The sequence below is a fragment of the Mesoplodon bidens genome (genome assembly GCF_964165515.1).
Source record: "Mesoplodon bidens genome assembly, chromosome: 2".
Classification (NCBI taxonomy): domain Eukaryota; kingdom Metazoa; phylum Chordata; class Mammalia; order Artiodactyla; family Ziphiidae; genus Mesoplodon; species Mesoplodon bidens.
In genome coordinates this window covers 132863258-132885684 of record NC_138177.1, presented here as the reverse complement: position 1 = coordinate 132885684, position 22427 = coordinate 132863258, and the positions used below count along the sequence as shown (strand labels likewise).

The window sequence follows — 22427 nt, the reverse complement described above, 5'->3', positions numbered from 1 at the left end:
ACTTGTGGCCTTTTGTTTTTGACTCCTTTCACTTGACATAACGTTTTGAAAGTTAATTCATGTTGTAGCATGTATATATCAGTACTTCATTCTCTTATACGGCTAAATAATATTTCATTGTATGGATATATCACATTTTCTTTACCCACTCATTAGTTGATAGATGTTAGGGTTGTTTCCACTTTTTGGCTCTATGAATAATGCTGTTATGAATATTGTATACAAGTTTTTGTGTAAACATATGTTTTCAGTTCTCTTCGGTATATACCTAGGAGTAGAATTGCTGGATCATATGTTTACCCTAAGTTTAACTTTTTAAGGAACTAGCAAACTGTTTTCCAAACTGTTTGCACCATTATACATTCCTACCAGAAATGTTTGAGGGTTTTGAATTTCTCCACATCGTCAGCAGTACTTGTTAATGTCTATCTTTTTAATTAGACCCATTCTAGTGAGTGTGAAGTATCTCACTGTGAGTTTGATTTGCATTTCCCTGATGAACATATGAAGATAATCTTCTTTTTATGTATTTATTGGCAATTTGTATATATTCTTTCAAGAAACGTCCATTCAAATCTTTTGCATGTTTTAAAATTGGGTAGTCTTTTTATTATTGAGTTGTAAGAGTTCTTTGTATATTCTAGATAAAAATCCCTCAGCAGATATATGATTTGCAAATATTTTCTCCCATTCTTGGATTGTCTTTTCACTTTCTTCATAGTGTCCATTGAAGCATAAAACTTTTACTTTTTGATGAGGTCCAGTTTACCTATTTTTTTTCCCTTTGTTGCTTGTGCTTTTGATGTTGTATTTAAGAAACTGTTGCTTAAATCAAGGTCATGAAGATTTGCACCTATTCTTTAAAGAGTTTTTATCTTTTTAGCTCTGATATTTAGGTCTTTGATCCATTTCAAGTTAATTTTTGCATATGATGTTAGGTAGAGGTTCCATGTTATTCTTTGTATGTGGGTATCAGGTCTCAGCACCATTTGTTTAAAAGAATATTCTTTCTCCATTGACTGGTCTTGCCACACTTATCTAAAATCAGTTGACCATAGATGTAAGGGTTGATTTCTGGACTCTCAATTCTATTCCATTAATCTGTATGTTTGTTCTATGCCAGTAGAACATTCTCTTGATTACTTTAGCTTTTTGTAAAATTTGAAATTGGAAAGTATGATTCCTCCAACTTTGTTCTTCTTTTCCAAGATTGTTTTGACTGTTCTGGATTCCATGCATTTTCCATATGAATTTTTGATCCTCTTATCAATTTCTGCAAGAAATCCAGCTGGGATTTTTATATAGATTTTAGTAAAATCTGTAGATCAGTTTTCAGAGTATTGACATATTAACAGAGTATTGCCGTATTAAGTCTTCCAATCCATGGACATGGGATGTCTTTCCATTTACTTAGGTCTTTAATTTCTTTCAATGATGTTTTGTAGTTTTCTGTGTGTAAGTCTTGGCACTTCTTTTGTTAAAGTTATTCCTGAGTATTTTATTCTTTTCAATGCTATTTTAAAATGAATTTTCTTCATTTCATTTAGACTCTTCATTGCTAGTATATAGAAATACAATTGATTTGTGTGATTTGATCTTGTATCTTGTAAACTTGATAATCTCTTTTATTCTAATAATTTTTTGTGGATTCTTTAGGATTTTCTGTGTGTAAATCATGTCATCTGCAAACAGAGGCTTATGTTCTTTTTCAACCATTTAATTAGATGGATAGGTTATGTGATGAAGATTTCATTTATAAGGTCTGAACATTGTCATACAGGTACTCAACACATTTCAGCAGTGACCTAGGAATTGTTATTTAACCTATTATTTACATATGTGTAGCTTTCCCTATCTAGATATTTAAGTGGGCATCATAAGATTATGGTAATCCCTATCTCTGAAGAACAGATTGTTCAGGGTAACTACATGTTCTAGATAGTTTTAAGTTATAGAGTAGTATTTTAGTTTTATTTTTATTGGTGAAAATTATTCTAAAATGTTGAATGTATTTTCATTGTTTAGAGTTTGTGTAGTATGGATGGTTTAAAAAGGATTAAAATCGATTGAGCACCCACTAGTATGTTGTAGTTTATGTACCTTCTCATTTAAATTTCATCTTTCTGAGTTAGATATCTTTCTGAGATTTAAATCTAATATGTTTCTAAGGTATTCTTTTTTTGCAAATTAGAAAACTGAGATTAGGTGACATATTCAAGGTCATGTATCTAGGTAAGTCTTGAAACTTGTATTCAAACCCAGCCTCCCTTGCTCCCTATTCTTGCTGTTCTCTGAATGCACTGAACATAATTTAGGATTATTTTTTATCAATGTCAATATTATTATATAAAGATGGAACTAGAAATGGCATAGCACTTAAAATTTAAAATAACTGGACCTTACTTTCTTGAAAAAGTGTTTCATTTTTGCTCCCCCCCCCATATTTACATGACTTTATGAGGTATGTAAACTTGATTTCCTTTTTAAAATATTAAGAAGTAAATCATCCTTCTGAGTGTTTCTGTTCCTCCAGAGAATCATTATTATCTCTACTATTTCTATGCTCTTTGGTTTGTTTGCATCTTTTAAAGCCTGACTTGTGATTTTCAAATTGCTAACTTAATGGACTGTTGGTTTTTTGGTAACATTTTGTTTATGGTAGCTAGTCTCCAAAGACAGTCCTCAGTGAATCACATTTTGTATTGTCTCTTTTCTCATATGAATCTGGGCTGGCTTGTGTCTCATATCAACCAATAGAATAAGTTAGAAATGAAGCTATGTCAATTCCAGGCCTAGCCATTAAGAGACAACTTCTGCCTGCTGTGTGCACTATAACTCATTGCTCGTGTAAAATGTAGATCATTATAGAGGCTCAGGCTCTGACTTATCAGATTCACCTTTCTTTTCTTTTGGAAGGACTGGTGACTGGTAAGAGGGTATACAGGTAGAGGGTAAACCATAGGGAGAAAGAGAGAAGTTCTTCCTTAAAGGTTTTTTGTTTGTTAGTTTTTGAGGTTGTTTTTATGAAGTTCTTAGGATTTGCTTTGGAAACACTGCCTTTTGGGGAGAGGGGATTGTTATCGTTTTGGGGATTAGAATCATTCTAGTATGGTACTAATAATACTCCTAGGAAACAATGTCTATAAAGCACCTGGCTTAGTTCCTAGTATAAAATAGATGGTCAGTAAATACTATTTTCCCATTGGTGTTCAGAGAAGAGAATGAGAGATAGGTGGGAAAAGGAAAAGATGTCTTAGAAGTGCGTGTTTGAGTCAGAAGAAGAAGATTTAAATGGATTTAAATGGGCTGATATTGGGGAGGATATTTTTGTTATGGAATAGTATGAACCAAATAGTAAAGTCCACTTTGAGTATAGATGAGAAGTAGTGGAAAAGATGACTGTAAAGGTAATTTGTATCATATTGTGGAAAGTCTTTAGTATCACAGAGAAGTTCATTATAAATCTGTTAGGTAATGAATCATTGAGGATGGTTTTTGAGCAGACAAGTTACCTAATCAAAGCTGAGCCACAGAGAGATTAATTTGGCAGGGATACGTGGCATATGCTAGAGTGGGGGAAAACTGATTACAGATAAGCCATTTTGGGGGAGTGTTGCAGTAATCCAAAGCCTGATTACTGTATTTGACTTTCCATTCTTTCTTTCTTTTTTTTTTTTGGCTGCGTTGGGTCTTCGTTGCGGTGCTTGGGCTTCTCACTTGCAGTGGCTTCTCTTGGTGCAGAGCACGGGCTGTAGGCTTCAGTAGTTGCAGCATGCAGGCTCAGTAGTTGTGGCATGCGAGCCCTAGAGCATGTGGGCTTCAGTAGTTGTGGCACGTGGGCTCAGTAGTTGTGGCGCACAGGCTCTAGGGTGCGTGGGCTTCAGTAGTTGTGGCACGCGGGCTCAGTGTTGTGGCTCACAGGCTCTGGAGCACAGGCTCAGTAGTTTTGGTGCACATGCTTAGTTGCTCTACAGCATGTGGGATCTTCCTGGGCCAGGGATCAAACTCGTGTCCCCTGCATTGGCAGGCAGATTCTTAACCACTGCAGTACTGGGGAAGTCCCTCCATTCTTTCTTTTTCACTACCAAACTCAGATACTTGCATGATTTTTATTATAAATACATATTTTAATTTACTTGTTCTTTATGCTTATTTGTATTATAGTACTTAAGGAAGCACTTTCATAAAAATCACTCATTTAAAATTTTGTAACAACTCTGTTAAATATAAATGTTGGTCTGCTTAAGACTAGACCTAAGTCTCTTAACTCCCAATTTCAGATTCTTTTTATTTATATGTTCTTGCATTTTAGGAACTGCTTTTAAGTCTGCCATTAGCACTCAGGAATTTCATACACTTAGGAATATTCAGGAATGTAATGGGCAAGTGCTTTTCTCAGGAAATTGAGAACTATTAATGACATCATAAAAAACCAAAAGGATAGTTCCTTTTAGATATAGACAGTTTAGTAGGAAGAAAATTGGAAGAATTAGAGTTTGCAACTAAGAGTTGAGGATTGGGGATGGGAGATGGAAAATTGAGATGAAAATGTCTGAAAGCTTTATACATCACTTTCAGAAATCCTCATTTGGCTGAAATGATGGGGTAAAAACAAATTTCCCTAGGAAACTTCAGAGATCCACTTTTATCATAAGCATTAGTGTACTGTGTGATCTTTTTCCTAAACTACTTCACTGGAATATTCAAATACTTTAAACTTTTAAAATATCTAAAATGGAAGAAGATATAAGAAATTGGTAACATTTGTTGCCTTTGGGAAAAGAGGTTGGTGTCAGGGAAACTGGAGTAGAATTTGTACCTTTTAATTTTTATACCATAAGAACGTTGTGATCTGTTTGAAAATAAATTAAAACTAAAATTTTTTATCTGCCATGTTCTTTAAGTGGGCAGAATGTGGTTAAAATACTTGGCTTTATTTGAAAGTAGCATAAGTGGCCTGTATTTTCAGTTCATTGTCAAAATACTTTTACTACACTTGTAAAATATGCACATCCATAATTGGGAATTGGTGATTTGAAATTAAATAAAAGAAAATGCTGCTGAACTTTTAGTCTGAAATCCTTTAATTGCAAAACTGTTTTTCTCTTTTTCTCATTTAGGTTGGGTGTTGAAAACAAAGACATATTTTAGTAGAAATTCCCCTGTATTATTGCTTGGAAAGTGTTACCATTTTAAATATGAAGGTAAGTGCTAAATTTGTAATCCATTTAAAAATCTTTGTAGAAATTCATTGTGTAATTGTTTTCATTATTTTATTTCCAGATTAACCTACTTTTGACATATTTCTTTTTGTTTTTTACTTCCAGTTATTTTTATTGTGGTAAAATACACATATCGAAATTTACCATCTCAGTCATTTTTAAGTGTACGGTTCAGTGGTATTAAATACATTCATAATGTTGTGCTACCATCATCACCATTCATCTGTAGAACTCTTCATCTTGTAACACTGAAATTCTGTACCCATTAAACAATAACTCCTCATTCCTCCCTTCCCTTCAGCCCCTGGCAACCGCCGTTCTACTTTTTATGCCTATGTTTTGGCATATATCTTTTAAAAACCTGTATTTTATGTAACACATAAAATACTGCCATATGGTTTGGGTTTCTTGTGAATTCCTTGAAAATAAAGTTCATACCGTCATACACCATTTGTTATATCCCTCATAATTTTGGACTTACCGTATGAGTGCTAAGTAAATATTATTTGAATCAATATCTTAATATTCTTTATCAAGTTCTCTGATGATAATTTTAAAGTATATGATAATTTAAAGTATCACGTTAGTTAATGTAAAAAATGGTAAGCTTTCCAATTTCTGAAATTATTTACTGTATTTGATGTTTCTGAATTTTCATATATGCTCATCATCCTTTCTGTAATTATCATATATTTTCTTTTAATAATGTATGTCCCCTATTGAGTGCCTACTATGTGTCAAGCATCATGCTAAACTCTTTGGGAAATGTATTTAATTCTCACAACAAGCCTACAAGGTAGATTTAAGTGTCCCTGTCCTATGCGCTTGAAAGCCAGAGTTTAGAGAAGTTAAATAATTTGTCCAAAATCACACAGGTATTAGATGACAGAGCTGAATTTAAACCAAGACTATGTTTCATTTTAATACTGGCATTCTTTGTACTATATGTCTTTGCTTGGTATTTTGTATGTATGAGTGTGTGTGTTTTGTGTGTGTTTGTGTGTGTGAGAGAGAGAGGAGAGGGGAAGAATGTATATGACAGTATGTGATTATCAAGGCTTGTATTCATTTTTTGGTTGATCTTTTTTGGTCACATCGGCAATTGTCTAAAGCCTAAATGGTTTGTAATAGTAACAGCTGACATTTGTTGAGTATTTATAATATGCCAGACAGGATTTTTAAGTAATTTACGTGTATTAACTCATTGAGTCCTCACAGTATTCTTGAAAGATGAGTAGGAAGTTGATGGATAAAGAAGGCATGCATTTTAGGTAAATAGAATGGCATGATGAAAGCAATAGCACTGAGATGTTAGACAGTATATTTAGGAAACATAAGTGTCCAGTGTAACTATGGTGGGAGAGAATTATGAAAAGGATCAAATTATGGAGGAGCATCTTGAATGCCGTGCTAAAGAGTTAGGTCATTTGTTTACAGGCAGAGGAGAGTATGGGCTTTGGGGTGAGACATATGTGGGTTTGAATTTTGGCTCCTTTGGCTGATTAGTTGTTATTTTTGGCAAGTTATGTAATTTCCCTAAGTATTAATGATACCTGTTTCATAGGCATTTAGTGATATGCCTCGTACATATAAGCATTCTAAATGATATTATTATTCATGATAAAAGGAATGTGAGAAAAAGTTATTAGAATTATTTTTAAGGATATCATTATATATTTTTTGGAAGAAATACTTTGAGCAGTAAATGGATTCTTGGGGGTCCTCAACTCAAGAGATGAAAAGTAAATGATATAGGGGATACAAATGAGACAAATAGAAGACTGTTTTGTTTTGGACTAGGAGTAGGGATACAGGGAAAGACAAGGGTATGGGGCTCGGGAGGGAGAAAGGAGAGCGAGCCAGAAAGGTGGTTGGATTCTGCATGTCCACTGAGAAGTTTCCTTGTTGACGTGCTCTGGTCTTCAGTAAAGTCAGGTAAGTTTATGAAATGCTTGGTGTAGGAAAAGTTCTTTTGGAAAGGGGATGGATTTGGCATCTGGAATGAAAAAGGCATCTCATATCATTGTAGGAGTTAGAAGCGGGAGGGGAGGAAACGAGAGTTTAAGCTGTGTAGAATTAACAGAAATCTGGGGGGCTAGCTTTGAACTTCTACATGTCACAGAATTTTTGGTTCAAGCAAGTTTTCTAAGTTATCAGAGAGATAGGGGGTGGTGTACCCAGCTTCTTAACTACAATAGTTATTATTATCCTAGGTTTTTGAACAACAAAATACCAGATTTCATTTAATTATTTTCAGTGATCATGTATTGAGAACATGCTAGCTAGGACATTGATCTTGCCCAGAAGGAGCAATGATAATCATAACTAAATACATGCTTTAGAAAAATAACTGATAGCAACGTAGAAGAACCATTGGAAGTCAGTTATCAGGCAAGATACGATGACTCTGATATAGGGCAGTGAAATAGAGAGGATTGACTTGAGATTTTTTTTTTTTTTTTTTTTTTTGTGGTACGTGGGCCTCTCACTGTTGTGGCCTTTCCCATTGCGGAGCACAGGCTCCGGACGCACAGGCTCAGCAGCCATGGCTCACGGGCCCAGCCGCTCCATGGCACGTGGGATCCTCCCGGACTGGGGCACGAACCTGTGTCCCCTGCACTGGCAGGCGGACTCTCAACCACTGCGCCACCAGGGAAGCCCCAGACTTGAGATATTTTAAGGTAGACTCGATAGCATTTGACAAATGATTGGATTTGAGGTCATGAGAGAGAGAAGATAAAGAATACTTAAAGACTACTATCTTGGATTATAGGTAGTGTTAGTAACCAAATGTGATATACTAGAGGAAGCGTGGATTTTGTGGGGACATGTAGTATTTGAAGTAGGCCATTCAGAAGTAAGCAGTCTGAATGAAGTAGGTGGTTTAGAATTGATTGGTTAGTTATTTTTATTTTCAAAGAGGTAGCATTTGAGGCTAATGAATAAGGTCACATTGATGGAAAGTATAGGTGGAGAAAATTCATCTTTAAGGATCTACTGATGAAGAAGAATCAGTGAATGAAATTGAGAAGGAGTAGGCAATATATAGGACAAAACCCATGATAGTATTTTATCATAGAGACTGAACGAAAGAGATTTTCAGGAGAAAAGTTGGGACAAAGTGCCCAATGCTCAAAGAGGTTAAGCAGGAAAAAACCTGATTAGAGGCTGTAGGATTTGTCAATGAGAAATTGCTGATGACTTTTGAAAGATCAGTTTCACTGGAGTGGTAAGGATAGAAAAGTAAAAGCAGTAAAATTAACAGCAGCTCACCTGCATTTACTGAGTGTGGCTCTTTGTTATGCATTTATTTATTTATTTGGCTGCATTGGGTCTTCATTGCTATGTGTGGGGTTTCTCAAGTTGTGGCGAGCAGGGACTACTCTTTGTTGCAGTGTGCGGGCTTCTCATTGTGGTGGCTTCTCTTGTTGTGGAGCACGGGCTCTAGGCGCACGGGCTTCAGTAGTTGCGGTATGCAGACCCCATCGCACACGGGCTTCAGTAGTTGCAGTGCGTGGGCTCAGTAGTTATGGCGCATGAGCTCTAGGGCACGCGGGTTTCTGTAGTTGTGGCATGACATTGTGGCTCGCGGGCTCTAGAGCACAGGCTCAGTAGTTGTGGCACATGGGCTTAGTTGCTCCGCGGCATGTGGGAACTTCCCAGACCAGGTATTGAACCTGTGTCCCCTACATTAGCAGATGGATTCTTAACCACTGTGCCACCAGGGAATTCCCCAAAGCATATTCTTTTAAAGATTTATTGGTTATGATATCGGGGTAGAGAAGAACTGCTTTTATAACACATAAAAACACAGCCTGTATAGGAAAATATTGATGTATTTGACCAAATAAAAATTTAAAAATCTGCATCACGAAAGACACCATAAACAAAGTTTAGAAGCAAGTCAGAGAGAGAAGATATTTGTATACGCTCTCTCATTCTCTTTTTCTCTCTCTCTGTATTGGTATATGTATGTGTGTTTGTGTGTGTGTGTGTGTGTGTGTGTGTACATTGAAGATCTGTCTGTCCATCTATTATCTCTTCATCTATATCTTAGACAAAGGATTAGTCTCCAAAATAATACGAAGCTACAAAATAATATGAAAAACATGGACAATTCAAAAAAAATGAGCCAAGGAAATGAACAGGTGCTTTTAAAGTAGAAACTTGAGTGGCCAAACATAAGAAAATATTCACCACAGTAATAAAGGGAGTGCAAATTAAAATGAGATATTGTTTCTTAGTTATCAAATTTGCAAAAATTTAAAAACTTGATGATATCAAATTTTAGCAAGGTTGTGAAGAAACAGGAACTCAAACACTGCTGATGGGAGGCAACTTGGTACAACCTCTTCATGAATTTGAAGGTACTTAGAAAAATTGATAATACATAAACTTAGGATCTAGCAATTCTACCTTTTAAGTATTTACCCCAGAGAAGTTCTCTGTATATGTGTAGAACACTTGTACAAGGATGTTTATTGTAGCTTTGTTGAAATAACAAAAAATACTGGAAACAAGTGTGTGCTACTAGTGGATTAGATGAATAAGGTTATTCATTCATTCCAAAAGTATTTATTAAGAGCCTGTTATGTGCCAGGCACTGGGGTTACTGCTGAAAGTATTGCAGGCACAGTACTTACACTCAGGGAGCTTACAGTCCAGTAGATGAGAGACATTAAACAAATAATTACAAAATTATTAATTTCATTATGATATTCATGATAAAACAGAAGTATAGGTTCTTATAAACAGAGACCAAATTAGAAAGGATGTGATTGGATCAAATAAGCAGAAAGTCCATTTCAAAATAGCTTAAAAGCAGTAAGGGTATTTATTATCATTCACAAGTGGAAGTCCTGACATAGGGATGGCTCTAGGTTGGTTAATCAGTGCCTCTGTGACATCATCAAGGACCCATGTTCTGTCCATCTTCCTACTCTGCTAATCTCAGCATATTGGTCTTACCTTCATCTACCTCTCCTATAGTAACAAGTGCCTATCTTAGTACCATGATAAGACATATGGCAGATATGGCAGAATCCAGTGGAAGAAGGACTTTTTCTTCTTTGTTTTCTTTATTATAAATATGAATTTTTATTATTTTAATAATTTTATATTATTTAAAATCTTTACATTTTTAAAATTATGAATTACTCATATACAGAGAAGACAAAAGCCTTGTGTATACACTTTCAAGAATAGTAATGAAATTTTATTAGACAAGAGAAGTACAACATTATGAATAAGTTTTAATCTCCTTGTGCTTCTACCCAACTGTAGTCCTTCCCATGCCAAAAAACTCTACTATCCTAAAGTGGTGGAATTTAGTGTTTCCTGTTTTTGACCTTTTTGAAAATGAAATTGAACTATGTTTTTGCTTCTGTGACTTGCTTATGGCTTTTAAGGTTGTATTTTTTTTTTATTTTTATTTTTTTGCTGTACGTGGGCCTCTCACTGTTGTGGCCTCTCCCGTTGCGGAGCACAGGCTCCGGACACGCAGGCTCAGCAGCCATGGCTCATGGGCGCAGCCGCTCCGCGGCATGTGGGATCTTCCTGGACTGGGGCACGAACCCGTGTCCCCTGCATCGGCAGGTGGACTCTCAACCACTGCGCCACCAGGGAAGCCCTTAAGGTTGTATTTTTAAGACTTGTCCATGTTCAGGAATAAAGACACAGACCTACTAGAGAATGGACTTGAGGATATGGGGAGGGGGAAGGGTAAGCTGTGACAAAGTGAGAGAGTGGCATGGACATATATACACTACCAAACATAAAATAGGTAGCTAGTGGGAAGCAGCTGAAAGCACAGGGAGATCAGCTCGGTGCTTTGTGACCACCTAGAGGGGTGGGATAGGGAGGGAGGGAGGGAGGGAGACGCAAGAGGGAAGAGATACGGGAACATATGTATATGTATAACTGATTCACTTTGTTATAAAGCAGAAACACACCATTGTAAAGCAATTATACTCCAATAAAGATGTAAAAAAATATTTGTCCATGTTATGTGTAGGTTCTAGTTTATTTTTACTGCTGTATAATATTCTGTTGTATGAATTACCACAAATTTTTCATTCTACTATTGTTAGACATTTAGTTTGCTTTGGCTTTGCCTTTTTAAATAGTGTATAATAGTACATTCTTGTATTTTTGTAGAAATAAGACTGTATTGTCAGAAGTTTTTGAAATACGACATTTGCTGATTTAAAATATCTACATGCAGAATGAAGGGAATGAATCATTAGCCAGAAGAATATCATATTTCTGTTCTTATAATCCACTTTATAGATTCTCTTTTCTAATGAGTTAACCCCAAACCACCTTCTTACACCTTTCTAGGAATTTTTTGGTATCCTCAGAGAGGGGGAGGCCTTTGTACTTAAAAGCATACAAATCTTAGTGAGTCAAGTATAATTCTGAAAACAGGAGGAATAACACTGAATAAGATCAAATATACACTTGAAAAGAGATTTAAATATACATTTTGAAAATAATAGGAGTCATAATAATCAAGATAAGATAAAAGGGAATTAGAATATTTGTTCAGAAAAACAAAGGGATATGGCATGGTGGAAGTAACGTATTAAGGATTTTTTGTTGTTGTTAATGAAGTTTTAAAACTTTTGAAATATATGACATAAAGGTCTGTTGATTATGGGGGGCTAATTTTCTTTATTATTTCTCCTATTGTGGGTATACAAACCCATATTATGTAAAGGTTTATTAATCCTATAATTATGGTATGACTTTGGCGAATTTCTATTTCATAACAGTTGTCCTAAGGTTATTGTCCTGTTTTGTTATGACTTTTTTATAGCTTCAGCAGAAATATAATATTCTGTTTATCGCATTTGAAATATTTTAATGGTAACCTTTTCTCTCTGTGTGTCATTATGTACTCACAGCTTTTTAGATTTACTGTGCATTGGTCAATCTCCACCAGATTTTCTCTTAGATGGTTCAGGACATGATGGGCCCAGAGACCGTTAAGGAAAAACTGTATCTGTGGTTATCTCTAGTATACCAGTTCTATCTTAGGGACCCAAATGATTTAACATGAATAACAGAGATAAGGCTCTCTCCTTCTTAATTTTGGGGCTGAGGAGCATCTATAGACAATGATTCTAACCTATGGACAAAGAAACCCCAAAATAGTGCGTGGAAAAAAGGAAAAAAAAAAGCTTTTTAAGAAGTAGAGAGGGTAGCACAGAGGCTAGAAAATAATAAAAGATTTTTCTGCACTGAAACCAACCCAGGGTGGAGCTTTGCCTAGGGATCTCTTTATAGGACATAAAGGGCATGAAAGTAAGGTATCAAGGGGTCTTCCTTTGTCAGCTCTTGGTTCTTGTACTATCTCTACTATTTTCAGGGGTCTTTGTTATTCCACATGTTGCCAAGATTATGCCCAAATGTTGTGGAAATAAGATCCCACAATTTGGAATTTTTTGAAACATGACTTTTGCCATTTAGTAAGAAAGGGTGTGCAGGATGAAATCAATTATTTATAGGTATATTACTTAATTTGGAAATTTCCCAGATCTTGTTCTGTTATTGATTTTTAATTTAATTCCATCGTGGTCAGAGAAAATATTTTTATGACTAATCTCTTTGAAGTTATTGAGACTTGCTGTATGGTCTAAATATGGTATAACTTGGTAACTGTACTTTGTGATTCTGTTACTGGAATGTTCTATAAGGACAGTTAGGTCAAGTTGGTTGAGTTCAAGTCTTCTCTGTTCTTGCTCTGTCCTACTTGTTCTACCAATTTTTATGAGAGGGATATTGAAATCTCTGACTATAATTGTGGATTTGTTTATTTCTCCTTGCAATTCTATCAGTTTTTGCTTCTTCAACTTTGAAGCTTTGTTATTGGGTACATTAACATTTAGAGTTGTTATGGTCAGTTAATGAATTGACCCCTTTATAATTATAAAACCCTTCTTTATTCCTGGTGATATTTTTTTGGTCTGAAATCTACTTTGTCTGATATTAAGCTTTCTTTTGCTTAGGGTTATATGGTATATCTTTTTATGTTCTTTTACACTTAATCTATTTGTCTTTGTATTTAAAGTTTGTTTCCTGTAGGCAGTAAATTGTTGGGTCTTGCTTTTTTATACAATCTGATAATCTCTGCCTTTTAATTAAGTTGTTTAGACTACAGGCATACCTCGGAGATATTGTGGGTTTGGTTCCAGACCACTGCAATAAAGCAAATATTTCAATAAAGTAAGTTGCACAAATTTTTTGGTTTCCCAGTGCATATGAAAGTTATGTTTATACTGTATTATAGTCTATTAAGTGTACAATAGCATTATGTCTAAAAAAATAATATATGTACCTTAATTAAAAAATACTTTATGGCTAAAAAATGCTAATCATCATCTGACAACACAGGGTTACCACAAACCTTCAATTTGTAAAAAACGCAGTATTTGCAAAGCACAATAAAGTGAAGAACAAAAACAAGGTATGCCTGTATTCACATTTTATATGATTATTGATATAGTTATGTTTGTCTGTTATCTCACTATTTGGTTTCTATTTGTTAAATCTGCTCTTTGTTCCCTTTTCCTCTGCTTCTACCTTCTTTCAGATTGAATATTTTTTGATTTCTATTTTATCTCTGTTGGTTGATTAGCTGTAACTTTTTATTGTGTTATTTTACTGGGTTACTTTAAGGTTTTAGGGTATATCTTTAACTTATCACAGTTTACCTTCTAATGATATTATACCAACTCACATATAGTATAAGAACCTTAGAGTAGTGTACTTCACTTCCCTCCTCCTGGTCTTTATGCTACTGGTGTCATACATTTTATTTATTTGTATCTTATACATGCCATAATACATTGTTATTATTTTTGTTTAAACAGTCAATGTCAATTACTTAAGTCAATTACTTAAAGAGATTTAAGTAATAAGAAAAATAATACATTTGCTCATATAGTTATCATTTTTGGTGTTCTTCATTCCTTTGTGTGAGTCCATATTTCCATCTGCTAAAATCCATTATTTTCCTGCTTGAAAGACTTATTTTAACATTTCTTATAGTGCAAGGTGTGCTGGTGATACGCTCCTTCAGCTTTTGTGTCTCTGAAAAAGGGTTTTGCTTTCATTTTTGAAAGATATTTTTGCTGGGTATAGAATTTTGGGTTGATGGGTTTTTTTCTTTCAGTAGCTTTAAAGATGTTGCCCTGCTATCTTCTTGTTTATTTTGTTTCCAGGGAGAAATTTGAGGTCATCCTTATCTTTCTGTGTACATAACTGTGTGTACTTGACTACTTTTAAGATTTTTTTTTATCACTAGTTTGGAACAATTTGATTATGATGTGAAGTATAGTTTTCTTCATATTTCTTGTGCTTGGGTTTTGTTGAATTTCTTGAACCTGTTGTTTCATAGTTTTCACCAATTTTGAATTTTTTCAGCCATTTTGTCTTCAGATATTTTTTCTGTCTTCCCCTCTCTTCCCTCTCCTTCTGGGTCTCCAATTGAACATATATTAGCATGAATGAAATTGTACCACATCTCACGGATGTGCTTTTATTTTTTAAAAAATTCTTTTTCCTCTCTGTGTTTTAATTTGGATAGTTCCTATTGCTGTGTCTTCAAGTTCACTAATCTTTTGATCTTTTCTTCAGCAATGTCTAATCTGCCATAAATCCTAGTCAGTATATTTTTCATCTTGGACACTGTAGTTTATATATCTGAAAGTTCCATTAAAAAAATCTTCCTTACTTATCTTCCTTACTTAATCTTCTTCTACTTACCTTTTTGAACATATGTAATATTGTAATAATTGTTTCAATGTACTTGTTTGCTAATTCTAGCATTTGTGTTAGTTTGGGTTCACTTTTGATTGGTTGAGTATTCTCATTTTGGCTTGTGTTTTCCTGCCTATTTGCATGCTTGATTGATTGCCAGACGTTGTGTTATTTACCTTGTTGGGAGCTGGATATTTTTTTATTCTGAGTATTGCATTGTGTGAATACGCCACACTTCATCCATTTTACTCTTGGTGGGCATTTGGATAGTTTTCAATTTTTGGCAGTCGTTAAGAGCCCTGCTTGAATATTCTAGTACATGTGCTTTGGTGAATGAACATGTGTATGGATTTTCATTCAGTATGTATACCTGGGAATGTAATTGCTGGGTCATAGGGTATTCCTATGTTCAGCCTCAGTATATACTACCAAATAGTTTTATAAAACAGTTGTGCCAATTTGTATTTCTACCAGGTGTGTATGCAAATTCTGTTTGTTCTCTGCTCACCAGTACTTGGTATTTTTCCATGTTTATGAGAGCCACATTTTATTTTAATTTGCATTTGTCTAACTTAAGAAATTTAGCATATTTTCATAAATATTTTTCCATTTAAATATGTCTTCTATTAGATTATCTCTAGGTTTTCTTAATATATTCTGGATATGAATCCTTTTTTGGATATGTCTATAGGAAATGTTGTCTCCTACTCCATTACTTTTTCACTCAGTTTATCTTTTGAAGAGCACAGTTCTTAATTTTAATATAGTCTGGTTAACTTTTTTATCTTCTTAAATGGTTAGTACTTTTTGTGTTCTGTTTAGTAAATCTTCGCTCACTTTAGGACAAGATAGTCTCTCTAGTGTTTTGAAGCTATCATTTCTATGTTTTTTCTCTCTGGTTGCTTTTAAGATCAGCTCTTTGTCTTTCATGTGGATTTCACTTCATTCTACTCAGAATCATATATTTCTTAAAATCTGAGGAAACTTCAGCCACTTTTAACTATAGTTTTTCTCCATTCTTCTTGTTCTCTCCTTTTGCATCTCTGATAAGTCTTTCTGTTAGATTTTTTTTCATGTCTCTGAAATTCTTGTTTTTTATATTTTCTGTTATTTTTTCTCTCTGTGCTGTGTTCTGAGTAATTTCTTTAGTTTTTCTGGTTCCTTGATTGTCTTCTGAGCTTTGTATAATTTTCTATTTAACCTATACCAAATTTCTATTTTTATTTATTATATTTTTCATTTCTAGTAGTTTTATTTGGTTTTCCTTTACATGTGCCTGGTCAATTTTAATTGTTTTCTGTTATTTTTCCACCTTTCAGTACCCTTCTACTTTTTAAACATATGCATACTTATTTTATCCCATACCTGATAATTACAATAGTTGTACTCTTTCAGAGTTTATTTCTGCAGTTTGTTGTACTTCTGATTATTTCTCATACTAGCTTGTTTAATTGTGATTTTTTAAACAAATTATTTATTTATTTTTGGCTGCATTGGGTCTTTGTTGCTGTGTGCAGGCTTTCTCTAGTTGCGGTATAATTGTGATTTTTGATTGCGATAAGCACCCTTCACTGAGCCCTCAATATTGCTAGCAGGTCTCTTCTATTTCCTTTATCAGCTTTCTTTCTCATTCTTTGTAGGGGTTCTTTCAGGCATTCTCACTCTTCATAAACCTCTGCTCAGAAGTTTTTTCCATCATAGAAAACAAAAGCAAAGCAAAACAAATATTTATTGTGTATCTACTATGGACTGAACTCTGTGTTAGGCGCTGAACATTCAGAGGTCTAGAAGATAAACATATTTCTTCTCCTCTAGAATACTTGAAATCTGGAGGGGGAGCAGATGTAGGTAAAAAGCATTCTAGATATAATTAGTTAATACTGTGAAAAGGAAAGTCAGTCAAAAAGTGGAATAGCAGGAGTAGTATTATAGTGGAAAGTCAACAAGACAACAAAGTTCATTTAGTATGAACAGATTCACAATAATATTTAGAGTAAATATTAAGAGGAGACTAGATCTTAAAAGGATAAGGAATTGATCACTTTGTCAAGATAGGAGATTAGAACTATGTGTTTGGCAAGCCTCAGGATGAGCTGTGAGAGTTATGTGTTATTATATCCAATTTCAAACAAATTTAAATGTCTCCAAAGTAGAAATTTTGGACTTATTTGTAGTGCCATATTCAGTTTTCAGGTATTTTTATTTTTATTTGGAATTAAATTCAAACGCTAATCTTCAGAGAAATTCATTGATAATAGAGGCTTGCCATGTATTCGTTTTTTTTTTTCTTAACATCTTTATTGGAGTATAATTGCTTTACAATGTTGTGTTAGTTTCTGCTGTATAACAAAGTGAATCAGCTATATGTATACATATATCCCCACATCCCCTCCCTTTTGCGCCTCGCTCCCACCTTCTCTATCCCACCCCTCTAGGTGGTCACAAAGTACCAAGCTGATCTCCCTGTGCTATGCAGCTGCTTCCCACTATCTGTTTTATATTTGGTAGTGTATATATGTCAATGCCACTCTCTCACTTCGTCCCAGCTTACCCTCCTCACCTGCCATGTCCTCAAGTTCATCCTCTTAGTCTGCATCTTTATTCCTGTCCTGCCCCTAGGTTCATCCAAACCATTTCTTTAGATTCCATACATATGTGTTAGCATATGGTATTTGTTTTTTTCTTTCTGACTTACTTCACTCTGTATGACACACTTTAGGTCCATCCACTTCACTACAAATAACTCAATTTTGTTTCTTCTTATGGCTGAGTATATGTGCCACATCTTTTGTGTGTGTGTGTGTGGTACTTGGGCCTCTCACTGTTGTGGCCTCTCCCGCTGCGGAGCACAGGCTCCAGACACACAGGCCCAGCGGCCATGGCCCACGGACCCAGCTGCTCTGCGGAATCCAGGATCCTCCCGGACCAGGGCATGAACCCGTGTCCCCTGCATCGGCAGGCAGACTGTCAACCACTGCACCACCAGGGAAGCCCCTTTTTTAAATTTAATAAAAAAAATTTTTTTTTCACATCTTTATCGGAGTATAATTGCTTTACACTGTTGTGTTAGTTTCTGCTGTCTAACAAAGTGAATCAGCTATACATATACATATATCCCCATATCTCCTCCCTCTTGCGTCCGCCTCCCACCCTCCCTATCCCACCCCACTAGGTGGTCACAAAGCACCAAGCTGATCTCCTTGTGCTATGTGGTTGCTTCCCACTAGATATCTGTTTTACATTTGGTAGTATATATAAGTCCATGCCACTCTCTCACGTCATCCCAGCTTACCCTTCCCCCTCCCCGTATCCTCAAGTCCATTCTCTACTAGGTCTCTGTCTTTATTCCTGTCTGCCCCAGGTTCTTCATAACCTTTTTTTTTTTTTTTTTTTTTAGATTCCATGTATATGTGTTAGCATATGGTATTTGTTTTTCTCTTTCTGACTTACTTCACTCTGTATGACAGGCTCTAGGTCCATCCAGCTCACTACGAAAAACTCAGTTTCGTTTCCTTTTATGGCTGAATAATATTCCATTGTATATATGTGCCACATCTCCTTTATCCATTCATCTGGTGATGGACACTTAGGTTGCTTCCATGTCCTGGCTATTGTAAATAGAGCTGCAATGAACATTGTGGTACATGACTCTTTCTGAGTTATGGTTTTCTCAGGGTATATTCCCAGTAGTGGGATTGCTGGGTCATAGGGAAGTTCTATTTTTAATTTTTTAAGGAACCTCCACACTGTTCTCCATAGAGGCTGTATCAATTTACAATCCCACCAGCAGTTTAGGAGGGTTCCCTTTTCTCCACACCCTCTCCAGCATTTATTGTTTGTAGATTTTTTTGATGATGGCCATTCTGACCGGTGTGAGGTGATACCACATAGTGGTTTTGATTTGCATTTCTCTAATGATTAGTGATGTTGAGCATCCTTTCATGTGTTTGTTGGCAATCTGCATATCTTCTTTGGAGAAATGTCTGTTTAGGTCTACTGCCCATTTTTGGATTGGGTTGTTTGTTTTTTTGATATTGAGCTGCATGAACTGCTTGTAAATTTTGGAGATAATCCTTTGTCAGCAGCTTCGTTTGCAAATATTTTCTCCCATTCTGAGGGTAGTCTTTTCGTCTTGTTTATGGTGTCCTTTGCTGTTCAAAAGCTTTTAAGTTTCATTAGGTCCCATTTGTTTATTATTGTTTTTATTTACATTTTTCTCGGAGGTGGATCAAAAAGGATCTTGCTGTGATTTATGTCATAGAGTGTTCTGCCTATGTTTTCCTTTAAGAGTTTGATAGTGTCTGGCCTTACATTTAGGTCTTTAATCCGTTTTGAGTTTATTTTTGTGTATGGTGTTAAGGAGTGTTCTAATTTCATTCTTTTACATGTAGCTGTCCAGTTTTCCCAGCACCACTTATTGAAGAGGCTGTCTTTTCTCCATTGTATACTTTTGCCTCCTTTATCAAAGATAAGGTGACCATATGTGCGTGTGTCTATCTATGGGCTTTCTATCCTGTTCCATTGATCTGTATATCTGTTTTTGTGCCAGTACCGTATTAACTTGATTACCATAGCTTTGTAGTATAGTCTGAAGTCCGGGAGCCTGATTCCTCCAGCTCCGTTTTTCTTTCTCAAGATTGCTTTGGCTATTCGGAGTCTTTGTGTTTCCATACAAATTGTAAAATTTTTTGTTCTAGTTCTGTGAAAAATGCCATTGGCAGTTTGATAGGGATTGCACTGAATCTGTAGATTGCTTTGGGTAGTATAGCCTTTTTCACAATGTTGACTCTTCCAATCCAAGAACAAGGTATATCTCTCCATCTCTTTGTATCATCTTTCATTTCTTTCATCAGTGTCTTATAGTTTTCTGCATACAGGTCTTTTGTCTTCTTAGGTTTATTTCTAGGTATTTTATTCTTTTTGCTGCAGTGGTAACTGGGAGTGTTTCCTTAATTTCTGTTTCAGATTTTTCATCATTACTGTATAGGAATGCAAGAGATTTCTGTGCATTAATTTTGTATCCTGCAATTTTACCAAATTCATTGATTAGCTCTAGTAGTTTTCTGCTAGCTTCTTTAGGGTTCTCTGTATAGTATCATGTCATCTGCCAACAGTGACAGTTTTACTTCTTCTTTTCTGATTTGGATTCCATTTATTTCTTTCTTCTCTGATTGCAGTGGCTAAGACTTCCAAAACTATGTTGAATAATAGCAGTGAGAATGGGCAACCTTGTCTTCTTCCTGATCTAAGAGGAAATGCTTTCAGTTTTTCACCATTGAGAACGATGTTGGCTGTGGGTTTTTCACATATGGCCTTTATTATGTTGAAGTAGGTTCCCTCTATGCCCACTTCCTGGAGAGTTTTTATCATAAATGGGTGTTGAATTTTGTCAAAAGCTTTTTCTGTATCTATTGAGATGATCATATGGTTTTTCTCCTTCAATTTGTTAATATGGTGTATCACATTGATTGATTTGCGTATATTGAAGAATCTTTGCATTCCTGGGATAAACCCCACTTGATCATGGTGTATGATCCTTTTAATGTGCTGTTGGATTCTGTTTGCTAGAACTTTGTTGAAGATTTTTGCATCTATATTCATCAGTGATATTGGCCTGTAGTTTTCTTTTTTTGTGACATCTTTGTCTGGTTTTGGTATCAGGGTGATGGTGGCATCGTAGAATGAGTTTGGGAGTGTTCCTCCCTCTGCTATATTTTAGAAGAGTTTGAGAGGGATCGGTGTTAGCTCTTCTCTAAGTGCTTGATAGATTTCACCTGTGAAGCCATCTGGTCCTGGGCTTCTGTTTGTTGGAACATTTTTAATCACAGTTTCAATTTCAGTGCTCGTGATTGGTCTGTTTATATTTTCTATTTCTTCCTGGTTCTGTCTGGGAAGGTTGTGCTTTTCTAAGAATTTGTCCATTTCTTCCAGGTTATCCATTTTATTGGCATGTAGTTCCTTGTAGTAATCTCTGCTGATCCTTTGTGTTTCTGCAGTGTCAATTGTTACTTCTCCTTTTTCATTTCTAATTGGATTGATTTGAGTCTTCTCCCTTTGTTTCTTGATGAGTCTGGCTAATGGTTTATCAATTTTGTTTATGTTCTCAAAGAAGCAGCTTTTAGTTTTATTGATCTTTGCTATTTTTTCCTTCATTTCTTTTCACTTATTTGTGATCTGATCTTTATGATTCCTTTCCTTCTGCTAACTTTCGGGGTTTTTTTTTCTTTCTCTAATTGCTTTAGGTGTAAGGTTATGTTGTTTATTTGAGATGTTTCTTGTTTCTTAAGGTAGGATTGTATTACTATAAACTTCGCTCTTAGAACTGCTTTTGCTGTATCCCATAGGTTTTGGGTCATCCTGTTTTCATTGTCATTTGTTTCTAGGTATTTTTTGATTTTCTCTTTGATCTCTTCAGTGATCTCTTGGTTATTAAGTAGTGTATTGTTTAGCCTCCATTTGTTTGTATATTTTACAGATTTTTTTTCCTGTAATTGATATCTAGTCTCTTAGCATTGTGGTCGGAAAAGATACTTGATATGATTTCAATTTTCTTAAATTTACCAAGGCTTGATTTGTGACCCAAGATATGATCTATCCTGGATAATGTTCCATGAACACTTGAGAAGAAAGTGTATTCTGTTGTTTTTGGATGGAATGTACTATAAATATCAATTAAGTCCATCTTGTTTATTAATGTATCACTTAAAGCTTGTGTTCCCTTATTTATTTTCATTTTGGATGATCTGTCCATTGGTGAAATTGGGGTGTTAAAGTCCCCTACTATGATTGTGTTACTGTCAATTTCCTCTTTTATGGCTCTTAGCTGTTGCCTTATGTACTGAGGTGCTCCTATGTTGGGTGCATAAATATTTACAATTGTTATATCTTCTTGGACTGATCCCTTGATCATTATGTAGTGCCCTTCTTTGTCTCTTGTAATAGTCTTTATTTAAAGTCTATTTTGTCTGATATGAGAATTGCTACTCCAGCTTTCTTTTGATTTCCATTTGCATGGAATATCTTTTTATATCTCCTTACTTTCAGTCTGCATGTGTCCCTAGGTCTGAAGTGGGTCTCTTGTAGACAGCATATGTATTGGTCTTGTTTTTGTATCTATTCAGTCAGTCTGTGTCTTTTGGTTGGAGCATTTAGTCCATTTACATTTAACGTACATTTACATTTACATTTATCAATATGTATGTTTCTGTTACCATTTTCTTAATTGTTTTCAGTTTGTTTTTGTAAGTCTTTTCCTTCTCTTGTGTTTCCTGCCTAGAGAGGTTCATTTACCGTTTGTTGTCAAGCTGGTTTGGTGGTGCTGAATTCTCTTAGCTTTTGCTTGTCTGTAAAGGTTGTAATTTCTCCATCGGATCTGAATGAAATCCTTGCGGGGTAGAGTAATCTTGGTTGTAGGTTTTTCCCTTTCATCACTTTAAATATGTC

General features: G+C 35.2%; 1 protein-coding gene across 1 annotated transcript in view; it reads left to right on the top strand.

The window, feature by feature from the left end:
- The window catches only part of ATG4C (autophagy related 4C cysteine peptidase), an 87739-nt gene that overhangs the window by 28262 nt on the left and 37050 nt on the right, over window positions 1-22427 (top strand). The window contains exon 3 of the mRNA XM_081225793.1: window positions 5121-5204. Coding sequence (XP_081081919.1) covers window positions 5121-5204 — 84 coding nt within the window. The remainder of the gene's footprint in view (window positions 1-5120; window positions 5205-22427) is intronic.